The sequence below is a fragment of the Diplotaxodon limnothrissa genome, linkage group LG18 (genome assembly GCF_057381915.1).
Source record: "Diplotaxodon limnothrissa isolate DT_005_m linkage group LG18, D_limnothrissa_male_GT1.1, whole genome shotgun sequence".
In the NCBI taxonomy this organism is placed as follows: Eukaryota; Metazoa; Chordata; class Actinopteri; order Cichliformes; family Cichlidae; genus Diplotaxodon; species Diplotaxodon limnothrissa.
The window spans coordinates 27,030,066-27,057,813 of NC_140613.1; the positions used below are offsets into that span (position 1 = coordinate 27,030,066).

Below are 27,748 nucleotides of genomic sequence, written 5' to 3' on the forward strand. Positions count from 1 at the left end.
GGCTGAGTGTAATGCCTCCCTGCCAAGTCGCAAACATCAGCATGTAATTATTCTGACAGCTGCTGCACTTCAATTAACTGTAATGTACACCAGAGAAATATTATTAGTAGCAGTCAGGGAGGCTTTTTTTTGCCAGCTACATGCTATATGGAGCAGGGACACAAACACGATAATAATCATAAACTTTTGCTGAAGCAAGATGAAAAACCGTTTTATGATTGCGAACAGCAGAATGCCGCAAATACTGCAAAGACCCAAAGGTGCAGAAGGTCCAATAACTAATTGTTAAGTGCTCTATTCTGAAAATCACCTTTGTTATAGAACATTAACCACAACGAGGTGTCTTTTACCCGAAAACATATTGAGACAATTAAAAACAATTGGCAGAAACTCACCATTAGTGACACTCCATTAACAAATACTCATATTTGAGCATCACAGCTGGTCGTCGGGTACAAATTTTACTCCTCTCACTCACACATGGCGGGTAATCCAATGTTTTTATGACTACATTTCACTACAGCCGTGGTGTTTCCTTCCTCTTTTTTGGATGGTGTGCTCAATTGGGTGTGAAGGAGTGTTAATGGCTCTATCATGTCGTGTTTGCGAGGAAGAGAGAGCAGTGTGATGTGGGGAGACGGTAATGGCTTTCAAGGGACGTAGGCCTTCGTAGACGTACGGAGAGAAGTTATGACAACATATAAAATTGTACTTTAAAAACACAGTGAAGCTAGACGTAGTCGATCGGGCTGCAGCAGCAAAGGGAGCATCATCGAGTCTCAAATATTTATTTGTCTTTGGAAAGCTTATTGTAAGAGTCAAACATAACTGAGTGGACGCAGACAGCATAGATGCATCCACTGGTATGTCTGCATTTCTTTCTTTCTTATTTTCTATTTTAAATGCAGACTCTCAAGACAACACTCGACACTCTTGCCAGGTCTGAAGCCCAACCTGAGCCAAAGCCTGGCAGTGTAATTTCATCACACCGCTGAGAATCTGCAGGCACCCTCTGAGATCATAATGATGCCATTAAAGACACCAGAGTGCTCCAATGAAAACCTGCCGTTTTATGTTCAGAGTAGCTCCCACTTCAAACATTACACAGAAGTATGATGTCAATTGGTCTCGGATAATTTGGCTCAGTCGTGTAGCTGTCTATCTGAAGAATGTAACAATAAATACAACCAATGTTAAACAACATCTAGTTTGTTAGCAGGAAACGTTCATTACTTTTAAACAACCGACACAGTAAAGCACATGGTAAAAGTATATGGGAGATACTTACACAAACCTAAAGCAGGAAGGGAAAGGTTTTTAGTTTATTGCAGAATACTGTAGGTTTAGAGAGTCTTTGGCTGACTCATTTGTGCTGACATTAACTCAAAACAACTTTGCAACACAAAAATCTCAAAAAGACAATTTTGCAACCAATCAAATTCGAATTTTCACCTTAACTTTTTTGCTCTGTTTTGGGTCCAACCACTCCAGAGGCAAATGGCTAGCTCCTTAGGCGCTAAATGCTACACTGCGTTCATGAGCTAGTCACCAAGTTTGTCAGTTCGCTCAAGCATCAACAGACATGCTAACGCTTTGTCTTCATGGCCTTGGGGGGTCCTTAGGGACTAGTAAAGCGCTATACAAATACAGGCCATTTACCATTTTACCATTCATCAGAGCATAACATCATTAGCGTTGAAGAAATAATAATTGAAGAAATAGACTAAGTTTTATGCTAGCACTACCTATTTATCTTGGCGCTACAGTTTTTTGATTTTGGTTAGCACCATGTCTGAATGTACCGGGGAAATGCATCCTCTTCAGAAACTTAATTTGTCAGTTTATTGTTAATTGCTAACTAATTAGAGTACTTTGAGCTGCTTCATTTCCACTAACTGCAGGCTGTAAACTAAAACAATTAGCTAAAAAATGCTGAAATGCTAAAATAGGACACAGCGCCAGCAGCATGCAACAGAATCTACAACATTTGACAGCACTATCAATAATTGTCTGTTTGAACCAAACGGATTAGAAATAATAATAATAAAAAGAATGCTTGGCGATCTGTTTCTCTGCTTCACACTTTACTGGGTGTTTGTCCCTTTGGATAGGCCTGGAGTTTGTGAACCTGCATGACACATACACAGACACAAGTGCCAAAGTATCCAAACAAAGCGAGATATATATCCTTCCACTTGGATTTTTTTACAGGTCTCCTGGCTGCCAAATGTAGGCGTGTTCCCAGCTAATATCAACAGTTGAGCCGGTGAACATATCACAGAGGGACAGGAGTAAATGGTGTGAGATAGCATGTAGCCTTTTCCGACTGCTGCCGAGGAATGTGAGCAAGGAATTTACAGCACCTAACGGGGACGCTTCTGGTACATGTGTTTTTCAGCTTTGAAAGCACTGAAACTCAACCTCCCCCGCTGATAGTCCTGAATTATGAATGTGGATGGGACTTTTTAGAGTGCTTTAATACACCGAACAAGTGCTACTTGGATTTTAGCCACAATTTCCAAAGTTTAAACTGCAGCCAGGATGACCAAAACCCCATTTTATCACAAATGTTTGCTTAAAGATTATTAAGTTATGATTGTGCATGGCAAAGTCATCAGTGTATATCCAAACACGCTTACATAAGAGTGTTTAGAGGAAAAACATACGTGAATTACAGCTTAAGCCGAGCCATCCAGTCTTCAAATACTGGGCTCAGAGCCCACATGTTGTCATTTAGTTACACTAATGATGATGTTAGAGTTCCTTCAGACTGAGTTTCCATAATTATTTACAGTCCCGGTTGCTCAAAAATGGGAACCCACACTAACAAATATGCGCATTATCTTTGGATTAACCCTACTCACAGTGCAAAGGGATGCAATGCAGTCCTGACACTCAAATAAATACGTAGACTTTAAAAACTTTAAACCCCAGACGCAATACAAACTCATAATTACACACACACAGTTTAATGTCATTTTCTTGTGTTTGTGTGGCCTCTGTGGATTGGCCAATTTGTACTGAAATCCATCTGAAAACAGCAGGATTTGCTGCCTATCACAGGGCACAGCTCCGTGGTTTTGCTGGTTATAAGTAACCGTGTAATTACACGCATAAATTTCCAGAATCTCTTGGTAAAACATGTACTATTATTTGCTGACACGGTTTTTGGTAAAACCGCAAGGTCCACATGAATCATGTGCCTCATGTAGAAAATATGAGGGCATGTTGAACTGCTTAGCACAGACTGCAGTCACACCAAGCAAAAATCTCACTTGTAAATCTAATGACCGTATTTGCTGATATTCTTTTCATGTGCAATCTCGCTCAAACCGTCGGGTGCTACCGCTGCTCTGCAAGCTTTGCCTCACAGACCCCTCCACAGAAGCGATTGGACGGTGGGGGGAGCCAATAGGCGGCGGAGCAGCAGGTTATTTGAACTCTCCTCGCACAACATCATCTGACTTTTCAAACATTATTCTCCTCTTCTGTCTGTCAACGTCTGTTCCCGAGAGCACCGAAAGAAAAGCAAGGGACACTTTTATGTTTAACCTATTCCTTTTTACACCAAGTCTACCAAGAATGGGAATCTACTGCCTTTCTTTACATCTGGGAGTTTACTGATGCACCTGTTGATTGAGGAAGACTCGGCGCGTTTAAGAATGAACAAAGTTGCTGTGATGAAGTCTGAGCTTCACTTGGACGACGGCAGGAGAGCAGAGGAGAGGAACAGACTGAACTGTGCAGACGTACCTCAGACAAGTTTAGCAGAAGGACAGAGCGCGGACCTGCTGCGATGCCAAGAGTCCGCAGAACACAACTCTGCCATGAAGTACAGAAGATATGGGTATTTTATCACTTTTTTGCTTTTTTTTATGGCAGAAAAACACATTAAACCTATAAAGAATCTAAAATAATGCTGCGATCTCAGATCTTGTACTTCTTTGGATATCTACGCTTTGATTAAATTAATTGCATGACATAATTTAGTCAAATTTGACAGTGAAGTAGATCGAAAGTATTGCTACAGTGCTACAATCAGGTTACAGGTAAGCATGCTGGACAATGTTTGTTGACCTCTTACTCCTTCAGGTCCCGTCCGACTGGCGTAAAAGTTCGTCACAAAAGACAGGTGTTGCAGGACATGGCCCGGCCCCTGAAACACTGGTTATACAAACACCGGGACAACCCCTACCCGACTAAGACCGAGAAGGTCCTACTCGCTTTGGGCTCGCACATGACACTAGTACAGGTGAGACGAGCTCACGCAAGAAAGAAGAATGAAGCAAAAGTGATTTGAAAGATGTATTAGTGCTGATTTATGCGAGTCAGTGCTGTCCTAAAAAAAACACAGCGGCATCTGTGCAGGTTTCCAACTGGTTTGCAAATGCCCGACGAAGGCTGAAGAACACAGTGAGGCAGCCAGACCTGAGCTGGGCCCTGAGGATCAAACTATACAATAAATATATCCAGGGAAACGCGGAGAGGCTGAGCATGTGCAGTGATGACACTGACTCAGAGGGTAAGGACCTTCAGGGAATTAGTAGTTTCTAAGTCATCAGACTAGATGTACCCAGTCTCTCTTTTTTAATCATAGTTTGTAACATTTCATATTCACTGATATGAATCGATTTAGTGTGAAATCAGTGACAGCTTTGTTTCCTTTGCTGCAGATGAAGAATGTCCCTTACAGACTCCCATCAGCCAGTCAAACTTCAGCAGGTCATCATCCCACAAGAGCGTGCTGGAGAAACAAGGCAACATGCTCACCATGGCTGACTGCGCCAACAGTGATGACAGCACGTCCCCTCCTTCCAAGTACAAGAGCAGTTTACTGAATCGCTACCTGAACGACACCCTGCGGCACATGATGGTGGCGAAGGCCGATGGCGTTGCGCCAGCCTGCAAGAGAAGAAGCCACTCCGAGTCGTTCAGTTCAAACGAATGTGATGGAGATGTCGTCTCGCCTGCATCGTCCTATGAAACAGAGACCAACTTTGTCTACCATATGGGTGAGACCTGTTTCTTTTCTAACACAAATGCAATATCTGTATGTGTTAATACACGAATTTAGAAAGATGTGATGCAATATTAGCTTCATGCATCAATCAGCAATCAAAAACAACACAGTAGTCTAGAAATGGTAGGATCTCCCCCCATCCATAGAAATTACTAAAGCATCTTCCTTGTTTATTGTGGATTTAAGCTGAATGTGAGGCAAACTGACAGTTTAACTACCCTGTTTCCCCTCTGTTCATTTTTAACACACCACAGTGTACAGTAAAGTAAGAACAGAACGAACAGAAACTTCCACATGGCTCCTCGGAGCGCCCTGATATTAATAAATCTCTGGCACTCCACTGAAAGTCAGAAGCTCTGTGAGATTCAATTATAAAGTTAGAGGGAAAGTGGGAGGGAGTTTGACACCTGGGTGCCCTTTCAGACCTATAGGGAGCACAGCAAACTGACAAGCCTCGAATCCGCTAAGGCGCAAGAGCCAAAGCCTCTACAAACATTACTAATAAAGTCTCATGCAGACGCTGAAATCCCTCATTTTAAAATTGGATGGAGCTCGCCCTGGCTGCTGCTGCACACCGCAAATATCATTTCCATATTCTAGAATGTGCCATTTGTTCCGCTTCAGCTTCTTGCCATGGTGGAAATGTCCAGTCCAGTCTCAAGGACAATTACAGAATGTCTGAGACTTTATTCTTCCCAGGGTGAGAAGTGGAAACCTTGGCCAAATGCAGAAATGGAGCAGTCTGTCAGGACTACACCGGAGAGGTCTCATAGAGCGACTGTCGGTGCTGCCACTCATCTGTGAGACAGCGCAGAGCAAGACCACTAATATCCATTTGGCTTCCCCCTTCGGTGTTTGAAGTTGTGGCTTCGCTCTCTCGACTGCTATGTGCTTTGGCAGTCTGATTCTCCCAAGTGTTACTTTCTTACTCAAAGTCAATCTAAATTTACATTACATTATAAAAGTTGTGAAAAGATTTTTGAAACCAATTCTGCTCTTTAGCGCTTCTCTTTAGTTTGACTCTAAAATCAAAAAAGGTTCTGTTTTATTATGTTAAGAGTAGTTTCCTGGCAATCACCTTGTTCCAGTCTAAAGAAGTTATTTAATGGATAATTTTATTTTCTGTGAAAGCTAAATTAAATGTCATGGCTGACTTGAAAAACCTGGGGAGTAAATTACAGTCTAAGAAAGAAACATATGTAGATAAATAAACCACTGAACTTATATTCCACATGAAATATAATGCCTTGCCTTAACTGTTATCTATCTAGACAGTATAAAATAAGGTAGGATGCCAAAAGACATGCCGCTTCTTAATTGTTGTTTTAATCGATTAAAACAGCAAAAAATATATTTCGTTGTTTTTTTTAAGTCACAACATTAGCATTTTTGCCATTGCCACTTTGGTTTACTTTGGCAAAAGTTCAAATATTTAGGCTAGTTGTTATCAGCTAATGCTAGGAAGCTTAATTAGCTGCACTTATAAACTATTCAGTAAGTGTCACTCACCAAAACTGAAGCACAAACTTCTTGAATGGGATGTAAAATATAACAGGTCATATTATCTTTTAGATAAATCCATGTAAAGGAACCAACACCCATTTCAGTGACTTAAACCTAGCAAACAGCTCTCGTCACAATGGCCATACACCTAACTTTAGGTCTTACTGACACCTTGAACAGTGAGATATAAATGAAGATGGGATAGATCAGTGTTGCCAACTCCTTAGTAAGGAAAACTGCTATTAAGATAATTGGTCATGCTTATGTAATTGTAACCTACATTGTAGGAGGGAGAAATAACATTGTGGAAGAGACATAAAGTGAATAAAAAAAACACCCTAAATGCATTTAGAATATATTTAGATCTACAAATTAAATTTCTTTTAGCAATTATTGTTTATTTTAATGTCAGAATTCCAACCCTCCTCCTTTATCTGGGCTTGGGACCAGCAAAAGTGACCCGAAATAGGTACTCTGGCGCAGCGACTTTGTGTGTTTGTGTGTGTGTTTAAGTAGTTTTAAACCTTGTGATCCACAAAAAGTAACAGTAAAAGAAGAACTGACTGCGTTACAGTCAGGGCAGGAGCTCATGCACGATTCATTTGGAGTTTGGAAGCAAGGTGTGAACATCTCCTGCTCTGACAGCAGCTGGGGTTGACTGCTGCATAAGGACTATCCGCTGCCTGTGAGTGCTATAGCACGGGCGAGGTACCAACGGCAGCACCCGCTGATTGTTGAGAGTAAGAGCGATATGTGCCTTCACGTCAAAAAGTCATCATAAGTCTCCAATAACATCAGCAAAAGTCGCCAGATTTGTCACTAGATTTTTCGCTAAATATAGCAAAAAGGTCGCTAAGTTGGCAACACTCGGATAGATAAATGAAGACAAAATTAGCTATAGCAACCAAAATTGTTAGCTAGTGTCATGTGGCCATCGAAGGAATTGCGTCTTTTTGCACTTCCACATTTCGTCCTGTTTCAGCCCTGGTTGTTGCTACTTGGTAACAGATCAAACAATACTTTGTAGTGTTACAAACCTATACTAACTTCAGGTTAAAAGCAATGGTGAATTTTCAACATTGAAAGGAATTCTTGTCAAATGACACATGCAACAGTACTGGTTGCTTACAGAAATGAATGTTCTTCTATCTGGCAGTCCATCATCAGTGAGTCAGGGCTTCTCTAAGCCATCCTACACTTTATAACGTTGTACTCCTCTTTATCTTAAAGTATAGTATGCCAAAACATGGCATTCCTACATGGTGGAAAGACACAACTAAAGGAATGTTACATTAGCTTTGTTAGCTAAAAGAGAACAAATGTAAATTCTTTTTTAAAAATTTTTGACCAGTAATTATGGTTCAAATGCATTTTTCAGTCAATAAATCAACATTTTTTGTTTATAATTCAGTTATCTGTCTCTGCATGTAACTAGTTAATAGGCAGCACTATTTACAGAAAGAGTCCAAACAAGCTCAGTTATTTCGATCAACTTGAGCTTAGCTTAGCTGGTAGACATAGAATAATTCTTGAGGTCAACTCTATTTCCCAAAATGCTGAACCATTCCTGTAAGTGTGTAATATACTCACTTGAAATTATATTTCTTTTGGTGGTTCTTTGAGGTTTTCATGATGTCATCAAACACTACATGCAGCGCTGCTGAAATGTTTTTACAAACTTTTAATGTATCCCTGACGGTCATATTAAGGGTGTTTGCAGCGTTTGCAACTCCTCTGTGGAGGTGAAGTGGAAAGTTAAGCTGCCAGCTTCATGACAGGCGCTAACACCATTAACACATTTAACTCTGCCCGGGAGACGATTAAAACAGTCACTAAACTCAAAGTGATTTGCTAATAGGTGATGCCACTACACACTAACCTACGAGGACACCTAAAAGATATCGGTTTATTTCCCACAGGCAGTAAAAGTCTAGTAGCAGAGTCTATGTTTGCAATGTTAATATTGGCTGTATAGCAATTTCTGTACTATATAATTTGACACTCACAGCAAGTTCAGTATTTCCCTTAAAAAGCCTGGAGGGTCATAAACTAGACTAGAATGAGGTTTTATTGGATGCGGAGCAGTGAAATGCATAACTACCTGTTTTGTTTCTAGTGAAAGCATAGATGAAGGTTTTTGTTTCGTATATGCAGTATTGTGGATCTGAATTATACATCTGGGAAAAAATTCATAATCACTGACACTGGGACATGTGAGCGGTTTTCAACTTATATTGTGGGAGAGCGCCAAGGTTTTAATGATCTCATGTAGATATTAATTCATTGTTTGGTGATCTGTTAATCTTTTATTACTAAATAGTATTGAGGTTTTGCAAACTTGTGACCACTAACCGCATCATTTTAACATGTCCACCATTTTGGACATGTGGCAATGTAGGATCGGGTGAATAATAGTCACTAGCAGATTGTCGCGGTCTTCCGTAGTTTGTATAAAGCACACCGGCTTATCTGAAAATACTAACTAGCTACTCTCTGTGCAGTAGTGAAAAATGTAACACGGACCAGAAATGGAGCCTGTGCTGAGACGCAACTTTTATTTAGAAGGCAAACGCTTTACTTTTATAGTTTTCAAGCTTTGCTATCACTTGGCAAGTAGTTAGCAAATGTTTGTGGAAAATTTGGTATCATACACATTAATGGCCAAAGCCACATCTTTGTAACTAAAATTACCTAGTGCCAGCCAGCAACTTCCAACAACCAATCTCCAACCAGGCTGTTTATACAGAGTTTTCCCTCATGACCGGTGGCTGTATGTAGCTGTGGCACAACCAATATGACCAAAAACTCTCAAACAATGTATACATGACAACATGCCAGAAACTTGCATAAGCTAGACAATGTTAACGCAAAAGTTATGTTACTTTTTCATATTTAAAGAAATTCAAATTTTTTAGTAGGTTAGTAATACGTTTAGCATGGTTAGCTTAGCTTAGCATAGCCCAAACAGTAGGGAAAACAGCCTCTTTCCAAATGTAAAAATGTTGCTTTTCTGAACTTATTAATTATACCATCTGTTCAGTCATATCATCTACACACACACACACAAAAAAAAAAAAACAAATTATAAAAACATCAAATAGAGTTTTACAGGTTAGGCACCATATTGTTTTTAACGACATTGCTATGTAGCTACTACATGTTTCTAAACTTTGGCATTTATTGAAACAAATATAGTATATCCATCAAAAAGTGGATTTTGTTACCTCGAGACAGTTTTTACTGAGCTAAATTAACTCGCTTGCTTGCTTTAGTTTTATGGGCTATTTGCTATACAGACATTTGAGCGCCATCATTCTTGTCGTTGTACTCGGGAACAAAATGAAATAGTTTGTTTCTTTTTAATATGAAACCATCCCTTATATGGCCATAATTATGGATCCAACATGAAATGACATTGCATCACTGCGGGACAATGTAATAGCAGGGAGACGTCTCAGCAGCTTCATGTTACCCCTTGTAAAATTTTGTTGTAACTGATCTTTGCTGCAAATCTAAGACTCACCAGAGCTGAAACAATGTTTTTTCGGGGTAGTAAATACAACTGAAGTGCTAAACTATTTTACTGGCGAGGTTATAGGCCGAAGAACATTCAGTAGCAAAAGAAAAGCATAAGACAGCAAAATGATTTACTATCAACAAGTAGTTGCTTTTGGCCCTGGCCTATGTTTTTTCACAGTCAGAGATGGGAATGTTTCAGGCTGTTAGCATTGAAAGACTGTGTTTCACAGCAGACCTCTAATTTCCCTGTCTAGTCCTCTCTGAAGAAAAATCTGTTTTTGACCAGCTTCAATCTGCTCCAGTGAAAATAGGCAATATTCCAAAGCTGAAATGGAAAATATGTTTTACATATAATGCACACTTATTTGCTGACCACAAACAGAAACCATGTAGCGATATATTACTGAAAAGTTCGTTTTTTTTCTTCTCTTGCTCCTAAAAATGCCCAGATTGTTTCTATTTAGGGCACTGACAGAGCAACTCATCCTTCTTTCTTTAACAGGTTTAGATGATGGTCGTATTAATTTATGTGACCCATATGGCTGTTAAAAAAAACATGAAAACAGGGTGTCCACAAGATACAGTGTACATTTAAGATTTTTTTCTCCCTCTTGAACGCTCAACACTGAATAGCAGTTGAATAGTTGAGGACAGACAGACCAATACACTTTTCAGCATGTTAAAATCCATCCAGAGACACAAACATATAAGAATGTACTGCCATTAAAACATACACAAGCACACACAAGCCCATGGGTATCCACAAAAAAACATGTATTTATCACTAATATATGATTCCAAAGCTTAATCCAAACACTCATTGTCCCATGACTAAACTGTCTGTAGTTTCACTGCTGTCGAGTCGAACTGATTCATGGCACGTTTTGAGTCTTTTTATTCTCTTTTACAGATACAAGCGACTACAATTCAACTAAATGTGACAGGTAAGTTTACTCATTCATTACTGAATACATACATTTTATAATCTCACTGAAATCAAACCACTAATCATCTGACTTTTATAAAGAGATGCTTTTTTGTTTTCTGTGGGGGGTTTTTGGCTCTGGATATCTGAAATTGGCGTTTAGATCATTTTTTAAAGGAAGGCGTGGGTGATTATAAATTATCTACAAATGATATGTGTATACTCTATATGTATGTATGTATTCACAGGGACCAGCAGCCACTCAGAGGCCAGCAGAGACAAGATGACCAAGGCTGGAGGGAGATCCACGCTGCTGTGGCTCTGACAAGCTTGGCCCAGGGGCAGAGCTGCACTGCAGACCAGAGCAGTGCTCCAGTGTCCAGCGCTGCTACAGGGCAGAGCTACACCCGAGGGCCTCTCTCTGTAGCAAAGACCACTATCACAGACGAGATGAGCAACACAGGATCTGCCTCAGGTCTACAGCAGAGCTGTGCCACCGGGCCCGCTCTCACCAACCGCATCATCCAGAAATCCTCTCATATCTCTGAGGTCCAGACTGTCAAAGTCTCACTGGCAAACAGTGTGTAGGCATTAAACATGTTGTTTCATACAGGAAAACCAGACGTCCACGTGCCTTGCGATATATATATATATATATATATATATATATATATATATATATATATATATATGTGTGTGTACAGCCTCTGAGATCTTTGTTTTGTAATGCTGATTAACTTTAATGTTTGTAACCATTTTTAACACTAACCTAATGCTGTTTATTAGTTGTTACTGTTTTTTGCTGTGTTCCTCATGCCCCCCTCTGTTGCAGTAAGTTATATTAACTTCCAAGAGACTGGATCATCATCCAATGCTAATGTTTGACAGCAGCTATTTCAATAAACCTAATGTGAAATCCTTTGAATAGTCGTGTGCTTAGAGTAATTTCTATGCATAGTTTTGTTTTGCTGAGCTGTATTTAGTCTTAGTTTTCACGTGTGCAGACGTACGTGGTGAAGTTTTACTGCATCGTTACACAAAGTGGATTTTAAAAGGGTTGTACTGATGGAAGAAGAGTGTTATAGTGGCCCAGGGAGACAGTTCCTGGAGGGAACATGGAGGGAAGGCTAGAAACAGACATGGGCCAAATCCTAGTTTCCTGTTACAAACTTGGAGCTGCCATGGTCAAAGGAGCTTGCAAAGAAAAGCGTCTGGACTTCTTTAAGTTGCTTGAAGACGTTTCACCTCTCATCCGAGAAGCTTCTTCAGTTCTAAGGTCAAATGGTGGAGAGTCCCAGATATAAACCTAGTGGGAGTATCCCCCCACAGAGGGACAAAAGGACCCCCTGATGATCCTCTAATCCCCTGAGCCAAGGTGTGAAACTGGGTGTGGGTCCCAATCAGCCAGAGTTTCGGGTGAGTTCATTGTGAAACCTGGCCCCACCTTATCATGCGAATAAGCAAGATAATAAGCAACTTAAAGAAGTCCAGATGCTTTTCTTTGCAAGCTCCTTTGACTACGATGACCTGGATGACTGAGAACCTTCACAGACATATTGGAGCTGCCATATTAATACTTTTTTAAAAACAATGGTTCCATTGTCTGATGTGAATGCGTGTTTTCACAGTGATGAAACCACAGCATTTGGAGCTCTTTGAACTCACTTAACTCATTGTTTTTGACCTTATGATGCATGTCTTCAGTGTTTTAGCCAAACCATAAGTAGATGTTCTTGAAGAGTACTGGCCACACACTAGACATGGATAGCAGCTATTTAGTGAACAAGGAAGAGCTTAGCATCCAAAGAGCTGATCATGTATGATTTCCTAAAGATGCTAGTTTGTGCTAAAAGAACAGACACTGAACAAGTTACCAGAAACACATCACCCAGTGTGTCTCTGTGTTTTCTTCTCTTTCCCCTCACTGCCAACATTTGTGATGGATAGGTGCCCCTGCCTGGGCCACATTCAGCTGGAGGTTTCTTCCTGTTAAAAGGGAGTTTTTCCTTCCCACTTTCGCCAAGTGCTTGCTTATAGGAGGTTTGCGTGATTGTTGGGCTTATATTACTGTTGGTTCTTTACCTTACAATATGAAGCCCTTTGAGATTATTTATATAGCACCACTTCCCATCAACAAATTTGTATATAACTCTATAGCTAACAAATCCCCATAACCATTTACAGAGAGATAGTAATGTTGTAGTAGCAATGTACACAGAGACCCCACCCAAGCAGCTCGAATGTAAGGTTTTTGTTAAGTTTCAAATGGAATTGCCACTGTGGTGTCATGGAATAATAACGTAAGCTGCTCTCAATAGATGTGCTCTCTGTTTTAAAAATCAACCTTTTCATTTTCCTGGAACAGCAAAGATCACAATGAAACATTCACAAATGTTTTTAATTTATTTTATATTGAATGACATTTCAGGAATTCTATTTCCTCCACACACGATCAGCTGCAGAAAATAAATAATGGAAATACCAAGTACCCTTCAGGCTTCAGAAGAAGGTCTCGTCCTGTTGCATCTGGGGACATCCTGACATCAAGCTTGTAATCACATACTGGAACTTTTTTTTTTTTAAACAACATGATTAACTGGATTTTTCCACACGTCCCAGTTTTGGTCTGTTTTTTTTTTTTTTTTTGTTTTTTTTTGTTGCAAGGAATGTTTTCAGTCTTACATGTGCAGGAGGCTAGTCATCAACAAAGTATTATGGAAAGAGCGCCTCACTTGAAGTTTCCACTGTAAACCTGCTTTTGATTAGGTGGGCTTCTACACAACACGGAAACTAAAAGGCAGATCCCACAGGGCCATTAAACAACAGACACGAGTGACGGCATCTTGAGGTTTGTCATTTATTTCAGTTTGAAACAATTCAAACGTTAATTGACCATAACTCTAGCAAATGCATCTCGATATTAAGGCAGATATCGATTTAACATATTACTTTATATGATTGAAACAGATGCACAGCAAAAGCAATGGGGGAGCGGGGGGAGAGAGAAAGGGTATAGCAGGGCGAAGAGTTCAACATAATATTTTATCGAGAAAACAGAAACAAATAGCAAAAACACATCAAGTTCATAATATACTGAAGATGGGAAAGAACACAGCTATGTTAAGTATGAAATACCTTCAATAAACTTGGACAACACTAAATGAATCCTTCAAAATAAATGCGAAAACAAGATCACAAGGTCAAAGTTTAGTATTAAAAAACAATCTATGAGCTCAAGTGCATAAAAAGGTACATTTTATTGCAAGAGCTCGTGGTACTGTAAACTTTACACTTGTAGCTCTAGAAGTTACCGTCCAGATCACGCATGCAAAGACAGAGATGGGTTCGGTTACAGGAAATCCTGCAAGACAAAGTTGATCACTTTTCTTGCACATTTTCACGCCAAAAGGAATAAACACAGGAAATCAATTAGTTTGAAGGCATCTAAATAGTCTGAAGCAGAGAATCGACATAATAGACAAACAGACAACACACGAGTGAACAGAAAAGACAAACTGATGTCAGTAACTGGGTGGTGGTTGGGGTGTTATTGGAAAAGGTTAGATTTTTGAGAATTCACAGTGTTCTCATGTGCACTGAAATGAAAACCTGCATTAGCCTGGATGTTTCCCACCCTAATCCTCAATCCAATGCTATAGTATGCATTTAATAAAGCTTCCTAATATATGTATGGCAGAAGATTTTGTACTTTGCAGCTACATAGAAGGTGAGATTTGTTTAGAGATGAAGGAGACTTCAATTAATTTATTAGATTAAAATCTGACAGGCTGTCTATTCTAACCACAAAATCGGTCCACGCTGAAAGAACTGTGTAACCTGAAGTCTTAATGTACAGCTGAGCCACCAAGATAAATTCAAACCATACATACTCGGATGACAGACTCATACTCCACGTGGTTAATTTAAAACACCCACCTCAAACACGAGGCTCTTTTTCTGCGTGATTCTTTTAAACAGGAAGTAGTGATATATAAGTGATGGAAAAGGAAGTGTGCAAACAGCAGTGTCTGTTCGACCGACTGACGTACTCCCGACAAATAAAAAGGTGCTCATCCACTTCCACCTCTCGCTCACTCTCCGTTTCCCGTCACTAGTCAGTCCTCTCACGTCTGTGCTTTTTCATTTCAGGGTATGGAACAGTATCCTCCGCACGCCCCAGGCCTGGCATGCTCCTGGTCTCCCAGCCGAACTTTCTGACCCTGGTTTTCGCTCTCCCAGAGCCCCGGAGTCTGGAGGATCTTTTCTACCAACTCCTCAAAGGCACATTGGACGCCATCTTTGGTCTTTGCACTGGCCTCTGTGTAAGGGAAGAATTTAAGAGATCAGTAAATAAAGTAAATGTGAGCATTTTCCAGCATGCTACCAAAACTAAACATATCAGTCAGCTGACAAACATGACTAATAAAGTATAAAATGACTTCATAAAAGCAGAAGTCATCCATCAGGATGAAGACATCCTTGCTGCAGATGAAAGCTTCAGATTCTTCTTGCCCTGCCCTTTTCAAAACCCCTTATTGGCTGTTCTAAAATGGAAACTCTGCACAAACTTTAACCTAATTTACCAGAGAGGGCCAGATTGGAGAGGAGAATCAGGAACACGTGCGGACATGGATTTGATAAATGAAAGCTGGCTAGATTTTAATCATAATGCAGCTCGTCTGAGTGGCCGCGTCTCTCAACAGCAGAGACTCAGAAATGCGCGAGCAGTATAAACAGCACAGCTCATCTCATCTGAACTACACGCATGACAAACTCAATGATGTCTTGGCTTGTTCCAGCTGTGCACTAACAGTCCTGACTTTTAAGCAGCACTACGGTAAATTCTAATAGCTTTAAGTTACATTTTATGCCTCTCTTACTTTAAACGAGCATGACCGGCCACGCCTGACGTTACTCGAACACAGAAACTCACCGATAAAAAGCATAGAGTGTTTCCGAGCAAACTTCAGCCCCTCGTTTCTGTCCACTTCGCGGTCGTCCTGAATATTAAAAAATAAATAAATAAACATTTGTCATTTGCCCGAATGGTGAGGGAGAATTGTGTACGCATCATAAAAGTACAACACAAGACAAGCAACACTCATTAAAATGCACTATTCTAAGGAGCTCGGAAAGAAAAGCGTCTGGACTTCTTTAAGTTTCCTTGAAGACGTTTCACCTCTCATCCGAGAAGCTTCTTCAGTTCTAAGGGGTAATTGGTGAAGAGTCCCAGATTTTAAGCCCTATGGGAGTGTCTCCAAGAGGTATAATGCCCTCCGCTATCTTATGTGAAGTGGTCACATGACTGCATCATATGACTAACATGCATCATCGTTTTCAAAAGTCTGCGTTTTTGCTGTCCACACTGATCCGCGAAAGCTCTGTTTTGAAATGTATGCGTTTTTGAGAGCGTTTTCAAAACGCTGCGTTTTCCATCAGCGAAAACGTTGTCTCAGTGTGGACGGGAGGCCGAAACGGAGAGAAAACGATGCGTTTTCAAACGACAACGCATTAGTGTGGACGTAGCCTTACTGAGGTCAGAAGGCCAGGATGTGAGGGGGCGTTAAGGTGTCTGGGAAGGGATCTCCAAACTGGATTATAGATGGCAGACAGTTGGTGCCGTAAGCCACCACCCTTTGTTCAAAGATGGTCGTTCACAGTGGACATAGATGGCTTCTTTCACACTTTCAAACAATATGTCTTCTCTGTCCAATATGTGAACATTGGCATCCTCGAAAGAGTGACATTTGTCTTTTAGATGGAGATTGACAGCTGAGTTTTGTCCCATCGAGGTGGCTCTTCTATGTTGTGCCATGCGTTCATGAAGTGGCTGTTTGGTTTCTCCAATGTAAAGGTTTGAGCATTCCTCGCTGTTCTGTGCAGCATATATTACGTTGTTAAGTATGTGTTTGGAAGTTTTGTGTTTGGGATGAACCAGTTTTTGTCTGAGTGTGTGGCTGGGTCTGAAGAACACTGGGATGTCGTGGGAAATCTCCACCATCTGCTCTTAGAACTGAAAAAGGTTTTCAGACGAGAGGTGAAACGTCTTCGAGGAAACTTTAAAAAGTCCAGACGCTTTTCTTTCCCAGCTCCTTAGACTATGATGACCTGGATGACTGAGAACCTTCACAGACAAAATGCACTATTAACCCTTTAAGACCTACCATAGAACCAAGCCCGCCAGAGCTTATATTATATTTTTACATGCTGTGGAACCATTTTTGGGAGCATTTCAAGTTGCTATACATCAATACAACCATTATAGCCCAGATTTTAATCATATGTATTCATTAAGTGCATAGTAATTACATAAATTGCAAAAAAGTGCAATAAACTACAAAAAAATTGAAAATCGTTTTTGATTTTTTTTAACATATATTTGTAGTTAGAGAAATTTAAGAGGCTTATCCCTCAAAACTGTAAATACAAAAAAGTTGCACAAAATAGTTTCCCACCACAGGAAATTTATTTTGAGTGTCTTCATAGTTTTATTTTTGAAATACACCAATTTTTATACACTGCAGGAAAAACGAAAATAAATATTATACTGCAAATTTGCAAAAAAGCAGCATATGCATCAAAATAAACTATTTCAAGCAGTGCAATATGAGTCCTAAGCATCCCAGAAACGACACAGAAAGTCATAAAGTCAAAGATAACTTTTAAAAAGAGCAGTATAGGCCCTGAGGCCCTGATCGCAAAAAAGACTACATTTCCGCGAAAATGACGTCACTTCCGGTTTCGGGCAGGTAATGGCGGAAATGCAAAAGTTCGCGCTGACGTCTATTCCAACGTAGGAAGTGTTTTGAACAGCTGATCGGATCGGTAAAGCGTGTTTCTGGAATATTATGTTTTTGTTCCTGCAAGCGCTTTTTATGCAGTTTTTGCAAAGCTTTATGTGGAAGGAAACCGTGACCTAGGACAAGCTGATGGCATCAGATGTAAGTACAACTCCTCCGGTTTCATATGCAAAAAAAATTTTTGCGCTAGCTTACGTGATTGCAGTGCTACTGGGATTTAAAAATAGTTACGCATAACAGAGCGTTCCCGCTCCGATCAGCTCTAAAGGGTTAAACAATATAGGATGAACTGGATTCATAAAACCAGAGCACAATGTAAAAGGATTTGTAAAAGTGACTCACTTTATCAATTTTGTTCCCAACCAGCATTTTCACTATGTCGTTGCGTGTTGTGTAGGTCTCCAGTTCGTTCAGCCAGTTTTCGAGCTTCGTAAACGTGTCACGCTTTGTGACATCATACACTGAAAAAAGGAAGACGTGACGAGTAAGAAGGAGCTGGAGAAAATCATTACATTACTATAACAGCACTGACAGAAATGCAACTGCCAGTATCGGTCTGTTTTGATCTTGATTTATGTTGCAGTACAGGTAATTACCAAGTATGACTCCCTGTGCGCCGCGGTAATAGCTGGGTGTCAGAGTGCGAAACCGTTCCTGTCCAGCTGTGTCCTACGAAAATAAAAGCGGCAAAAGATTTCTGATACCAAACTTTTAAGGCCAGCGGCACAGCAGCCAATTCCCAGCATCCGACCTCACAGACCATGTGTTTCTGATAAGTTCCACTCGGACAGTCACAATGTGAGCTTGCTGTTGCCTCAGGAACAATTAATCTTTTTTTTTTCTATCAAGTTTGACTGGAAAACAACACTATTAATATAAAGTGATGGACCACAATAAAACTGTCTAATACTCTTTAAATCCCTGATCTGCTGCCATTCCACCTTTGACCCCGTGTGTGTCTTCTAGTTGTGAAGGTTGACAACAAAGCCTTTAGGTCCCAGTGATTGCAGGACAGGGTCCATATGGATTCTGGCAGATGCTCAATCTGATTGGGATGTGAATAGTTTGGAGACCAAGTCTCAGAGCTGGTTCTGATCTTTTTTTCTGTGTCTTTTTTCCCTTTTGTGGCATGGCCTGATGTGTTGCTGCCATTGGGAGAAAGAGTTGGAGTCATACAGGGAATGGGACAATGGTACCCTAGGTGTTTTGTGTTACAGTAACGTCTATGTGAATGCCCGGGACAACGCTTTCCAAGAACACTGCATTATTTTTAACAACAGATGCAATATAAACCTTACTTTTCCCCTCATCACATAAAAACAGAGGCCATTAGGTTTTTCCAATTTTTATAAACCTCCCACACATGTTCTTATTGAGACCAGATAAAATAATAATATCAATAATAATAACTTTTTAGAAAGAAATTTCAAGCACTTCTCTGTATGGGGCTTAGGTTATGGATTCATTGTGCATAGCATGGTTTTACTGGATACTGGGAATACCACCTACGTCCTTCAATTTTGGCTGTACCATGTCACCATCTTGTGGAGAAACGTTTTACTTCATCGTGTTCCCCCCCCCCCCAAACATGAAATGTAGACAACAGGAATAAAAACTTCTGTCTTACCCATATGGCGAGCTTAGCTTTATTTCCATCAATTGCAAGTGTTTTTACTTTGAAGTCCACACCTGATCATTTATAAGAGACAAAAAAGAAAAAATCTCTAAGTTATAAGTTTAAAATCAATAGTAGTTTTCATATATGTGTGTGCGTGTGTGAGTGTGTAAAACCTATTGTGGCAGACTGCTCTGGATCGAAAGTATCCTCTGTGAACCTCAGGAGCAGACTGTAATAAAGATAAAATGGAAATGAGCAGTTCATCCAGTACAACAGGCTATTGTGAGCTAGCCGTAGCTTTGAACAGGTTTCCCTCGAGCAGGGCCACAGGATCGCAATAACTTTATGGTCTTGAAAATGCTAACAGCGCTTGACACCTTTCAGCAAAAAAAAATATTGGAAAGCTTTTAAAACTGCAGGAGTAAAGGCCTTTAGACACAGGGCAAGGTGCAAAAAACAAAAAATTTAAACCTGCAACATAAAATTCCAAATTAAGTACCGGTACATGTTTTGAAGTAAGACGTACTCGTTGCCAAATGCAGCGGTCTGATTGATAAGATTTTTTTTATTTGCAGCAAAAAAAAATTAATCCTATCAAATCAAATGGACAGTGTGAGCATCTGCATTAAGAATATGTGTAGCTCACGAAACATTCAAACAAATTTTCTACGTCTGTGTGTAAAGGAAGGCCCTTAAGATTAGCAATACTACAGGGTTGTTAGCAGCAAATACTTCAAGCAAACGGTTAGAAAAAGACCAAAAACACTTAAGTGGTTTCAATGTTAACTGGCGAGATTTCATTATATTTTTCAGTCTCTGTGTTCAAGAATTTGCATCCAGAGTCGCCATTTTCAACAGGTCAACTTATCTGATCAAAGTGATACGAGGTGATTTACAAAGAGGGAGCAGGGAATCAGTCAGGATGGAAATAGCTCAAACATTTTTAAGGAAGTATGTAAGCTTTTTCAAAGACTAATTTGTTTCAATTAAGTTGTAAATAAGTGCTGTAAATTTCAGGCAGTAATCTGAGATCAAAGTACGATCTGTGCCAACATGAGACCTATATAATATAATATAATCTAAAGCAGGGGTAGGCAACCTTTCTGATGATGAGTGCCATCTCAGAAGTCAATGTGCCATATGATTGCATTAGCAATAAATTTAATAACACTCTATATTAACAATTACACACTATATAGAACCACTTTATAGGATTATATTTGTTTGCAGATGTTGGCAGCTATCGGCGAATAGTTATCAGCTATTTTGAAACAAAAAAAGACACTTTTTTATCCATAACAAGACACAGGTCTCCGAGTGTCCAATATTCAGACGGCTACCTGAGGACACTCTTAATGTGAGAGAAAATCTGCTCACACAGATATGCAGAGCCAAATACTGTCAATAAGGCCTCTGCAATGTTCTGAAGACAGTTAAACTTGTCAGGATGATGTCCAGCAGGTGATAATGCAAGCTGCATGAACACGCACAGCTGTGGATTCCAGCTGCTTCGATGTTGCATTAACTGGCATTAACTCAGCCAGTTAATGCAAGACAAACCCAGCTGCTCATTAAAGCTTTCTGGTTTGATCAGAAAAGAAAACATTGGTCCATACACCTGAAAGTCCCAAAAAAGCATTGTGAATTCTGTCTCGAGTCTACGGATGTATCCGTGTAATTCCGCGGTGCTGATGCTGCGCTGAGCGGAAATCTCCTGAAGCTTTTGAAGTGTCGGAATGTGGAAAGCTAACAACGTCCCTCTCACCGGTAGGCTAAGTTATTTTTAGCCAATTACAAGTTGAATCTGGTAGTTGGGGTTGTTAGCTAAGATACCGTCATTAAGAAGCGGCACAACTAATGTGTCTATGCGAGCTAATTTGCAATGTGCAGCGCTGGCGCAGCCATTTATTTTTTATTGCACCTTCTCAGATTAATTCTCTGCGTGTCGTGCCCAGGGCTGGACAAAAAAAATCGGCTCGGGCATTTTGACTAGAGACCGGCCCACCAGGTATTACAGGAAAAGCCATAAAGCCTTTGAATGAAAACAGATGCTGTTGTGACAGTGATGTACAATCTTGTTGGTATATGTATGATTTCTATACATTTTACATCAGATAAAAACTTTGGTTTAAGATTCAGATAATTATTTATTAAAAGCTAGACATTTTAAATGCGAATAAGAAAGAAAAGTATTTCTTTGTGCCCCCCTTCCCTGCTAATGCCCTACCTGGCCCCCTGGCAAAACTTTGCTAGATCCGCCTCTGCACAGTTACCAGCTGTCAGCTACGTAAAAAAGGATCCTGGTGTTATTTGTCTCTCAGAAACAGTTCATAACTTCCCTTCAACTCATTCATGTCACCTAAAAGGTAAACCTGTTTCTCCATCACCTGTTCAGCTCTGATGATTCAGTAAGGACATCTCCTGGTTTCATCTTCATGTTTCCCTCATGTATCCAAACCGATATCATGACCAGCAGCTTTTACAGCTGTGGCTCCAGCAAACATCAGCTGATACTAGAAGGTAATATTAAATAAATTCTAACAACAGCTGATCAAGCTTAAACGTGCTGCTGTTGTTTAGCGCCACATCTGCCGGTTTCCTCTTTCTGGCGTAAAGAAACAAGAGAGAAAAGCCGATCAGCTGATCATTGATCAGTTGCATGATTGAAGTAGCAACAGGAGAGGGAGGGGAGAGAATGAGAGAAGAAGAGGCAGCTGTGCAGCAAAGACACAGAGTAACTCCAGCTTTGTCTTTTTCATTCTAGCTAAAGTCCAGGACAAACTGTGTTCCTTTTCAGCTCAATATGAAACACATAATATTTTCTCTGAATACGGGATGGTTGGCAACTCTACTAACCTTATGAATAAAATAAAGTTCACTATCAGTAACATCATAGCATCCACCCAGCTGTATAGAAACTCTGTCATGCTAGCTAGTGCACAGTACGAGTTATTGTAACTGACTGTAAAAAGTCAGCACAACGAAAATAAACTCCACCTAAACTTGGTTCATATCTGACCCAGATAGACTGCAGGTCATAACTTCTCACCTGAAGTTCAGTTCACCTGACACCTGACCGGTGGCCGCCTCGGGTCTCTCCTCCTCCTGCCTCCCCTTTCCTTCATCCACCTGCTGGCCTCCACCACTTGCTAATGTTACTGAATCTGTGGAAGCTCCGCCATAGCCACCAAACAACTGAGTTATTTTTACGCACCGGCCAGCATCTGGCCAGTCCACCACCTTTCATTGCTTATACCGTTACAAGAAATAAATAAAAATCATCGGCCCATAAAAACAAAAAATCACCATCGGCCCACTGAGCAAATGCCCGGTATGCCCGATGGCCAGTCCAGCTATGGTCGTGCCATCAGTTAACCCTTCACGTGCCTAGGGTTGCCGACCCCTGATCTAAAGGTAACATTACAAAAACAAAAATGAAAACATGGATTTTAACAGTAACTTAACTGACTTAAAATTGTTAGAAAATGATTTAAAGGACAAGTGGGCACATGCCAAAAGATTGTAAAGGCACCAGAATTTTAACTACTTTTCCCCCCAAACATGAGTACTTTGTACTTCATGATCTAATTGACAGACAAGCCTCTCGCTCTGCCAGGGGTGCAGTGGTAGGTTAAGGCCACCTGCAGTTTCTCGTTGTGTTTTGAAGAGAAGCTTCTGTGCAACTGTAATGGTATTTTAGTGCACACTGGCCTACGCATGTTTACCTGACAGACATAACACCTTTTGTGCCCAGAGTATCATCAGCCCTGCGTCATTCACAGCCTGTTCAAACAACCGTTTACTAATAGAACTTGTGCACTTTCCTCATCTCTCCTGTTAGTCTGCAGCTCTGTCTCGTTCACACTGTCAGCTGATTAACACCTGCTGCTCATTGAGCCCATGTTAACTAGCAATCATTGCATTTTAGCACTGGCAGCTTCATACTTAATAGGAGGTAACAGTCTGGCATTGCTTTGCGCATAATAAGGTTAAGGCACTTTATTTTCACTTTTGCATTAGTTATTTCCAGGAGACAATAAAAAAGGGCTGTATATTTAAGGAAGTAACCCGAGAATAGCACCTTTAGAGGAGTATAAAATATGATAATCTGGCACATAGTGTGCCTGCTAGCTGTGACTTCTTATCATATCATACTGTGATAATGACCATGTAAATCTTTTACATGATATAAGAACATCAACACCATTTCTCTGCCATGTGTTTACGTCTCCTAGTGCACGCCAAGATATGTATGAGAGCAAGGGCTGCATGTCAGCCTCTGAACCTTAAAAAAATAAATTAAAAAAAAAACAGTGCTTAGCAAATATGCAAGAAAACGACTTTCCTTAAGGTGGAAACAATAAACTTGTTATAAATAAACTTGTACCACAGTACAATCAGGGCCATATTCTACAAATATGGTGTCATCCTGTTATCTAGACATCTAAATATAAGTGATAGTGATAAATGGTCACACAAAGCTGACTATCAACTCACTAAGTTCACATGAAAGGCATGGTACTGACCTATCGCAAAGGGGCGTTTCACGGATCATACGACTCTTCTTCCACAGAAAATTATCTCAAAGCGTCAGCTACTCCAGTAATGTTATAAAATGGTGATAAAAACCTCTAAAGATCATAAAAATATACTAGTAAAATGCAGCACTGTTGCAAAAAGGAGAAGATGAATGTCCCATAAAATTATTTAGTGTTATCATCATCATCATCATCATCATTTCTTTATATAGCACTTTAAAAACACACCTGGTAGACCAAAGTGCTGTACAATACAAATATAGATATAGTAATAAAATAAAAGAAACCAGACATAGCAACAAAATTAATAAAAATGTCAGTTACGCACAGAGTTAAAAGCCAGGGAATAAAAATAGGTTTTTAATAAGGACTTAAAACTGGCACTGATGTAGCCTGTCTAATATGGAGAGGAGGTTATTCCAAAGCATCGGCGCTGCAACAGCGAACGCTCGGTCTCCTCTAAGTTTCAGCCGTGACTTTGGGACCGAAAGCAACAACTGCTCAGCTGACCGAAGGGAACAAATGGGGAAGTGGGGCTTCAACAAGTCAGACAAATAAACAGGTGCCAGACCATTTAGAGATTTAAAAACCAATAAAAGGACTTTAAAACGGATCCTAAATTCAATTGGAAGCCAGTGTAGAGAGGCCAAAATCGGAGTGATGTGGTCAAATTTCCCTCTGCCAGTTAAAAATCGTGCCGCAGCATTTGCACTAGTTGCAAGCGTGACAAAGTGCCCTGCCCAACCCCTATTAAAAGAGAATTGCAATAATCTAAACATGAAGTAATAAAGGCATGAATAACACTGAAAGGGCTTAACCTTCGTTAAACGTCTGAGGTGATAGGATGCTGATTTTACCACCCCGTTTACGTGGTCATCAAAGGTAAGTGCAGAATCAATTTTTACTCCGAGATTTGTGATCGAATTCTTTAGTTGGGAAGTCAAAGCTCCAAGATCAACATCTGGAGCGTGAGAAAAAACGATTTGGGCCAAATAAGATCGCTTCTGTCTTCCGATCATTAAAATTTAAAAAGTTTTTTGCCATCCATGCTTTAACATTGCTAAGGCAGTCAAGCAGAGGTCGACTTGGGAGACTATCAGAATGACTAAAAGGTAAATAAAGCTGGCAGTCATCTGCATATAGATGGAATGACACTTTATGTTTTCGAAAAATCACGCCAAGAGGCAAAAGGTACAGTGAAAACAATAATGGCCCAAGAATAGATCCCTGAGGCACACCCCAAAGCAGAGGAGCCACAGAGGATGAAGCGGATCCCAACTTAACACAAAAGGTCCTATTTGAAAGATAGGACTTAAACCACACAAGTGCCGAACCAAAAATTCCCACACAGTGCTGTAAGCGGGAGATCAGCAAATCGTGATCCACTGTGTCAAATGCAGCAGTCATGTCCAACAGGACCAGCACTGCATATTTACCACGGCCTGTCGCTATCAGACCGTGGTAAAAATGTGGTAAAAATCTATTTAAATATTAAGGTTTAAAGTCCCACACCATAACAAAGGAAACGTGGAAATTGCTTCCGCTTGTCGCAGACCAAAGAGAAATTAATTTTATTGACTGAACAGGTATTCTCAGTGTGTGTTCTGTGTTTCCAGCAGTGTGAAACAGACTAATCAGCAGATTAGAATTATGTAGAACAACATTTCTAAATCACCAAATTAAAACACGGACAGTTCCGTAACAATGCGACGCACAGTTTGCATTTTGCAATTTTGATTTTACTAAGATATGGCTTAACAATGGCTTACATCATTTTCTTAGGGTTTATTAAAGTATTCTGATTCTGAACAACTTGCACATATAAGATAGATTCCCCCAGCAGAGACTGCCGTGAATAAAAAACTCTGTGAAAACATGGCGCTTCCAGATGATTTTGAACATAACCTGCTCCCAACAGTTTTAGTTTGTATTCTTTCAGCTGCAGACTAAGTGCTGTTTATGGTTTGAGAGTAAAGCTTAAATACAAAAACAGAATTCAAAATTAGTACAAATTTGATATGAGGTCAGCGAGTACCGAGTCAGTGTCTTGCTATTGTTTATAAAACAACAAAGCTGTTGTAAAATTGTTTGCTGCTAACAGGAGAAAAAACATTAAGGAATAAAGTCGCATTTAAAAATCTATATTATTTAATATTTATTTATTATTTACTCCTACTGTTCGGGCAGAGAGGTTGGTGGGTCCTTTGGGAATGGTGACGCTATTTTCTGGAGAATTGATTATTCAGCAACTGGTTAAAAAGCCTGACCCAAGACACCCAAGTCATCTCTGGTAGAAAACATTTTTTTCTTTTAATATGTGACCATATTGTGCAGCTCCTGAAGAGCTACAAAGGCAAACACTGCCCAGCCCTAGTTTTGTGCTTACATTTGCTACTGCTTATCAGTGACAGCGGTTTGTTGGAAAAAGATGGCCTTCCATTTACTTTACAACCATCAATAAAACGTTCAGAATTTCTTTGGAATCTATGTCGTCAGAGATTTCATTGTTGCCCACCCCTACTGCTAGCTGCAAGCTAATGACACAGTGGATGCATTTTCCAAGAAGTTTAATTGTTTTGTTTGAGTTTTTTTTTTTTTTTATCAAATCATGGATCTATACATGATGTGCTGTTGAACTTGTTTGGATACATCTGAATACATTAAATACTCTGACATGTTTTTAGAAGCAAATTCATAATCATAAGATTATAATTCTGGGCAATTTAGAGTTTATACTGACCAGTAGGTGCTGGCTAAACTGGGGCTATGTGCAGTGCTGTGGTGCTGTTTACAGTAATGGGTGCTGGACTGGTGCAGGGCAGACTGTGCTAGGTTAGCTCCCGAGTAAAAACACAGATATCATCAGAGAGAAACACGTAATTGAACTGTTAGTTCCTGAGAGTGTTGAAAGTATGGCCTCCTGGTGAAAATCTTGTAAAACCTTACTTGTGTGCATAGTCAGGTGATTTAAAAAAAATCTGATTTAACTTAATATTATGTACTTGAATCGGTTTTTTTTTTAAATTGAAATTAATTGAAATAACACTCAAAAAATGGAGTGCTCATTTGCATTTCAATGCAGCTGCTGTATAATAGGGTTTGGTTCTCAAAGGAGATATCACTTTGGATTTGAGCTGATCAGCACTTGCAAATTCCGCATTTATACTGGCTAGAGGCTGGAAGCAGACAAGGCTCCTGTAACGTGGGCCTTTATATTGTAGAATACAGTTGGTTAAATTCACAAAGGGAAAAAACTAAACAAAAAAATCCAAACCTGCAATAGGACAGGTCAGCTGATCCCAGGCTGTACACAAAGAAAGCCTTCTGAAGCTCAGAGTAGACATTATTATGTAAGATATTTGTAGTTTTCCCCTAACCTGCCAAATCTCACTGCAACCCCCGAGCATATGTCTTTTTTTAAACTTCAAATCTACTTCTAAAATGTTCAGAAATGTGTCTAATCTGTTACCAGGAACATCTGAAGTTTGTGAATACAGGCTGAAATGTTGGCATCAACAGACACCATGAAAACCAGTTAAGCTGGAACACTGGGCAGCGAGAAAGAAACTTACACAACAATGTCAACATTCACAACAGGCTAGCTGCTAAGCTCGCTAAAACACAGACAAACCTGGACTTTCCGACGCCACTTTCACCAATTATCAACAGCTTCAGAGTCGTCAACACATCGTCGTCCATATTTGTCTTGGAGTTAGTTTACCTTTGACTCTGAATTAACTAAAAACGATTTTACAGATATTTTTTTTACTGTGTTTTAGGATAGCAGGCGGCTATCAGTTCCGATGATAGCCTACTGCTCACGCA

The 27,748-nt window shown here is 40.0% G+C and overlaps 2 protein-coding genes across 2 annotated transcripts; one reads left to right on the forward strand and one right to left on the reverse strand.

Annotated features, from left to right (window-relative positions):
• Positions 1–3,574: 3,574 nt before the first annotated feature.
• Positions 3,575–11,555, forward strand: LOC146613836 (homeobox protein Mohawk-like). Its single transcript, XM_085378102.1, has 6 exons — positions 3,575–3,847; positions 4,093–4,252; positions 4,369–4,522; positions 4,674–5,012; positions 10,953–10,986; positions 11,216–11,555. Exons 1-6 carry the CDS (start codon positions 3,624–3,626, stop codon positions 11,553–11,555), a joined length of 1,251 nt encoding a protein of 416 aa, XP_085234228.1. The 5' UTR covers positions 3,575–3,623.
• A 2,254-nt stretch (positions 11,556–13,809) lies between these two features.
• Positions 13,810–27,748, reverse strand: rab18b (RAB18B, member RAS oncogene family). Its single transcript, XM_085377204.1, has 7 exons — positions 27,555–27,748; positions 19,559–19,614; positions 19,395–19,456; positions 18,364–18,436; positions 18,110–18,228; positions 15,901–15,967; positions 13,810–15,285 (listed from the first exon to the last, which is right to left on the reverse strand). The coding sequence occupies exons 1-7, from the start codon at positions 27,620–27,622 to the stop codon at positions 15,113–15,115; spliced, it is 618 nt and encodes a 205-aa protein (XP_085233330.1). The 5' UTR covers positions 27,623–27,748; the 3' UTR covers positions 13,810–15,112.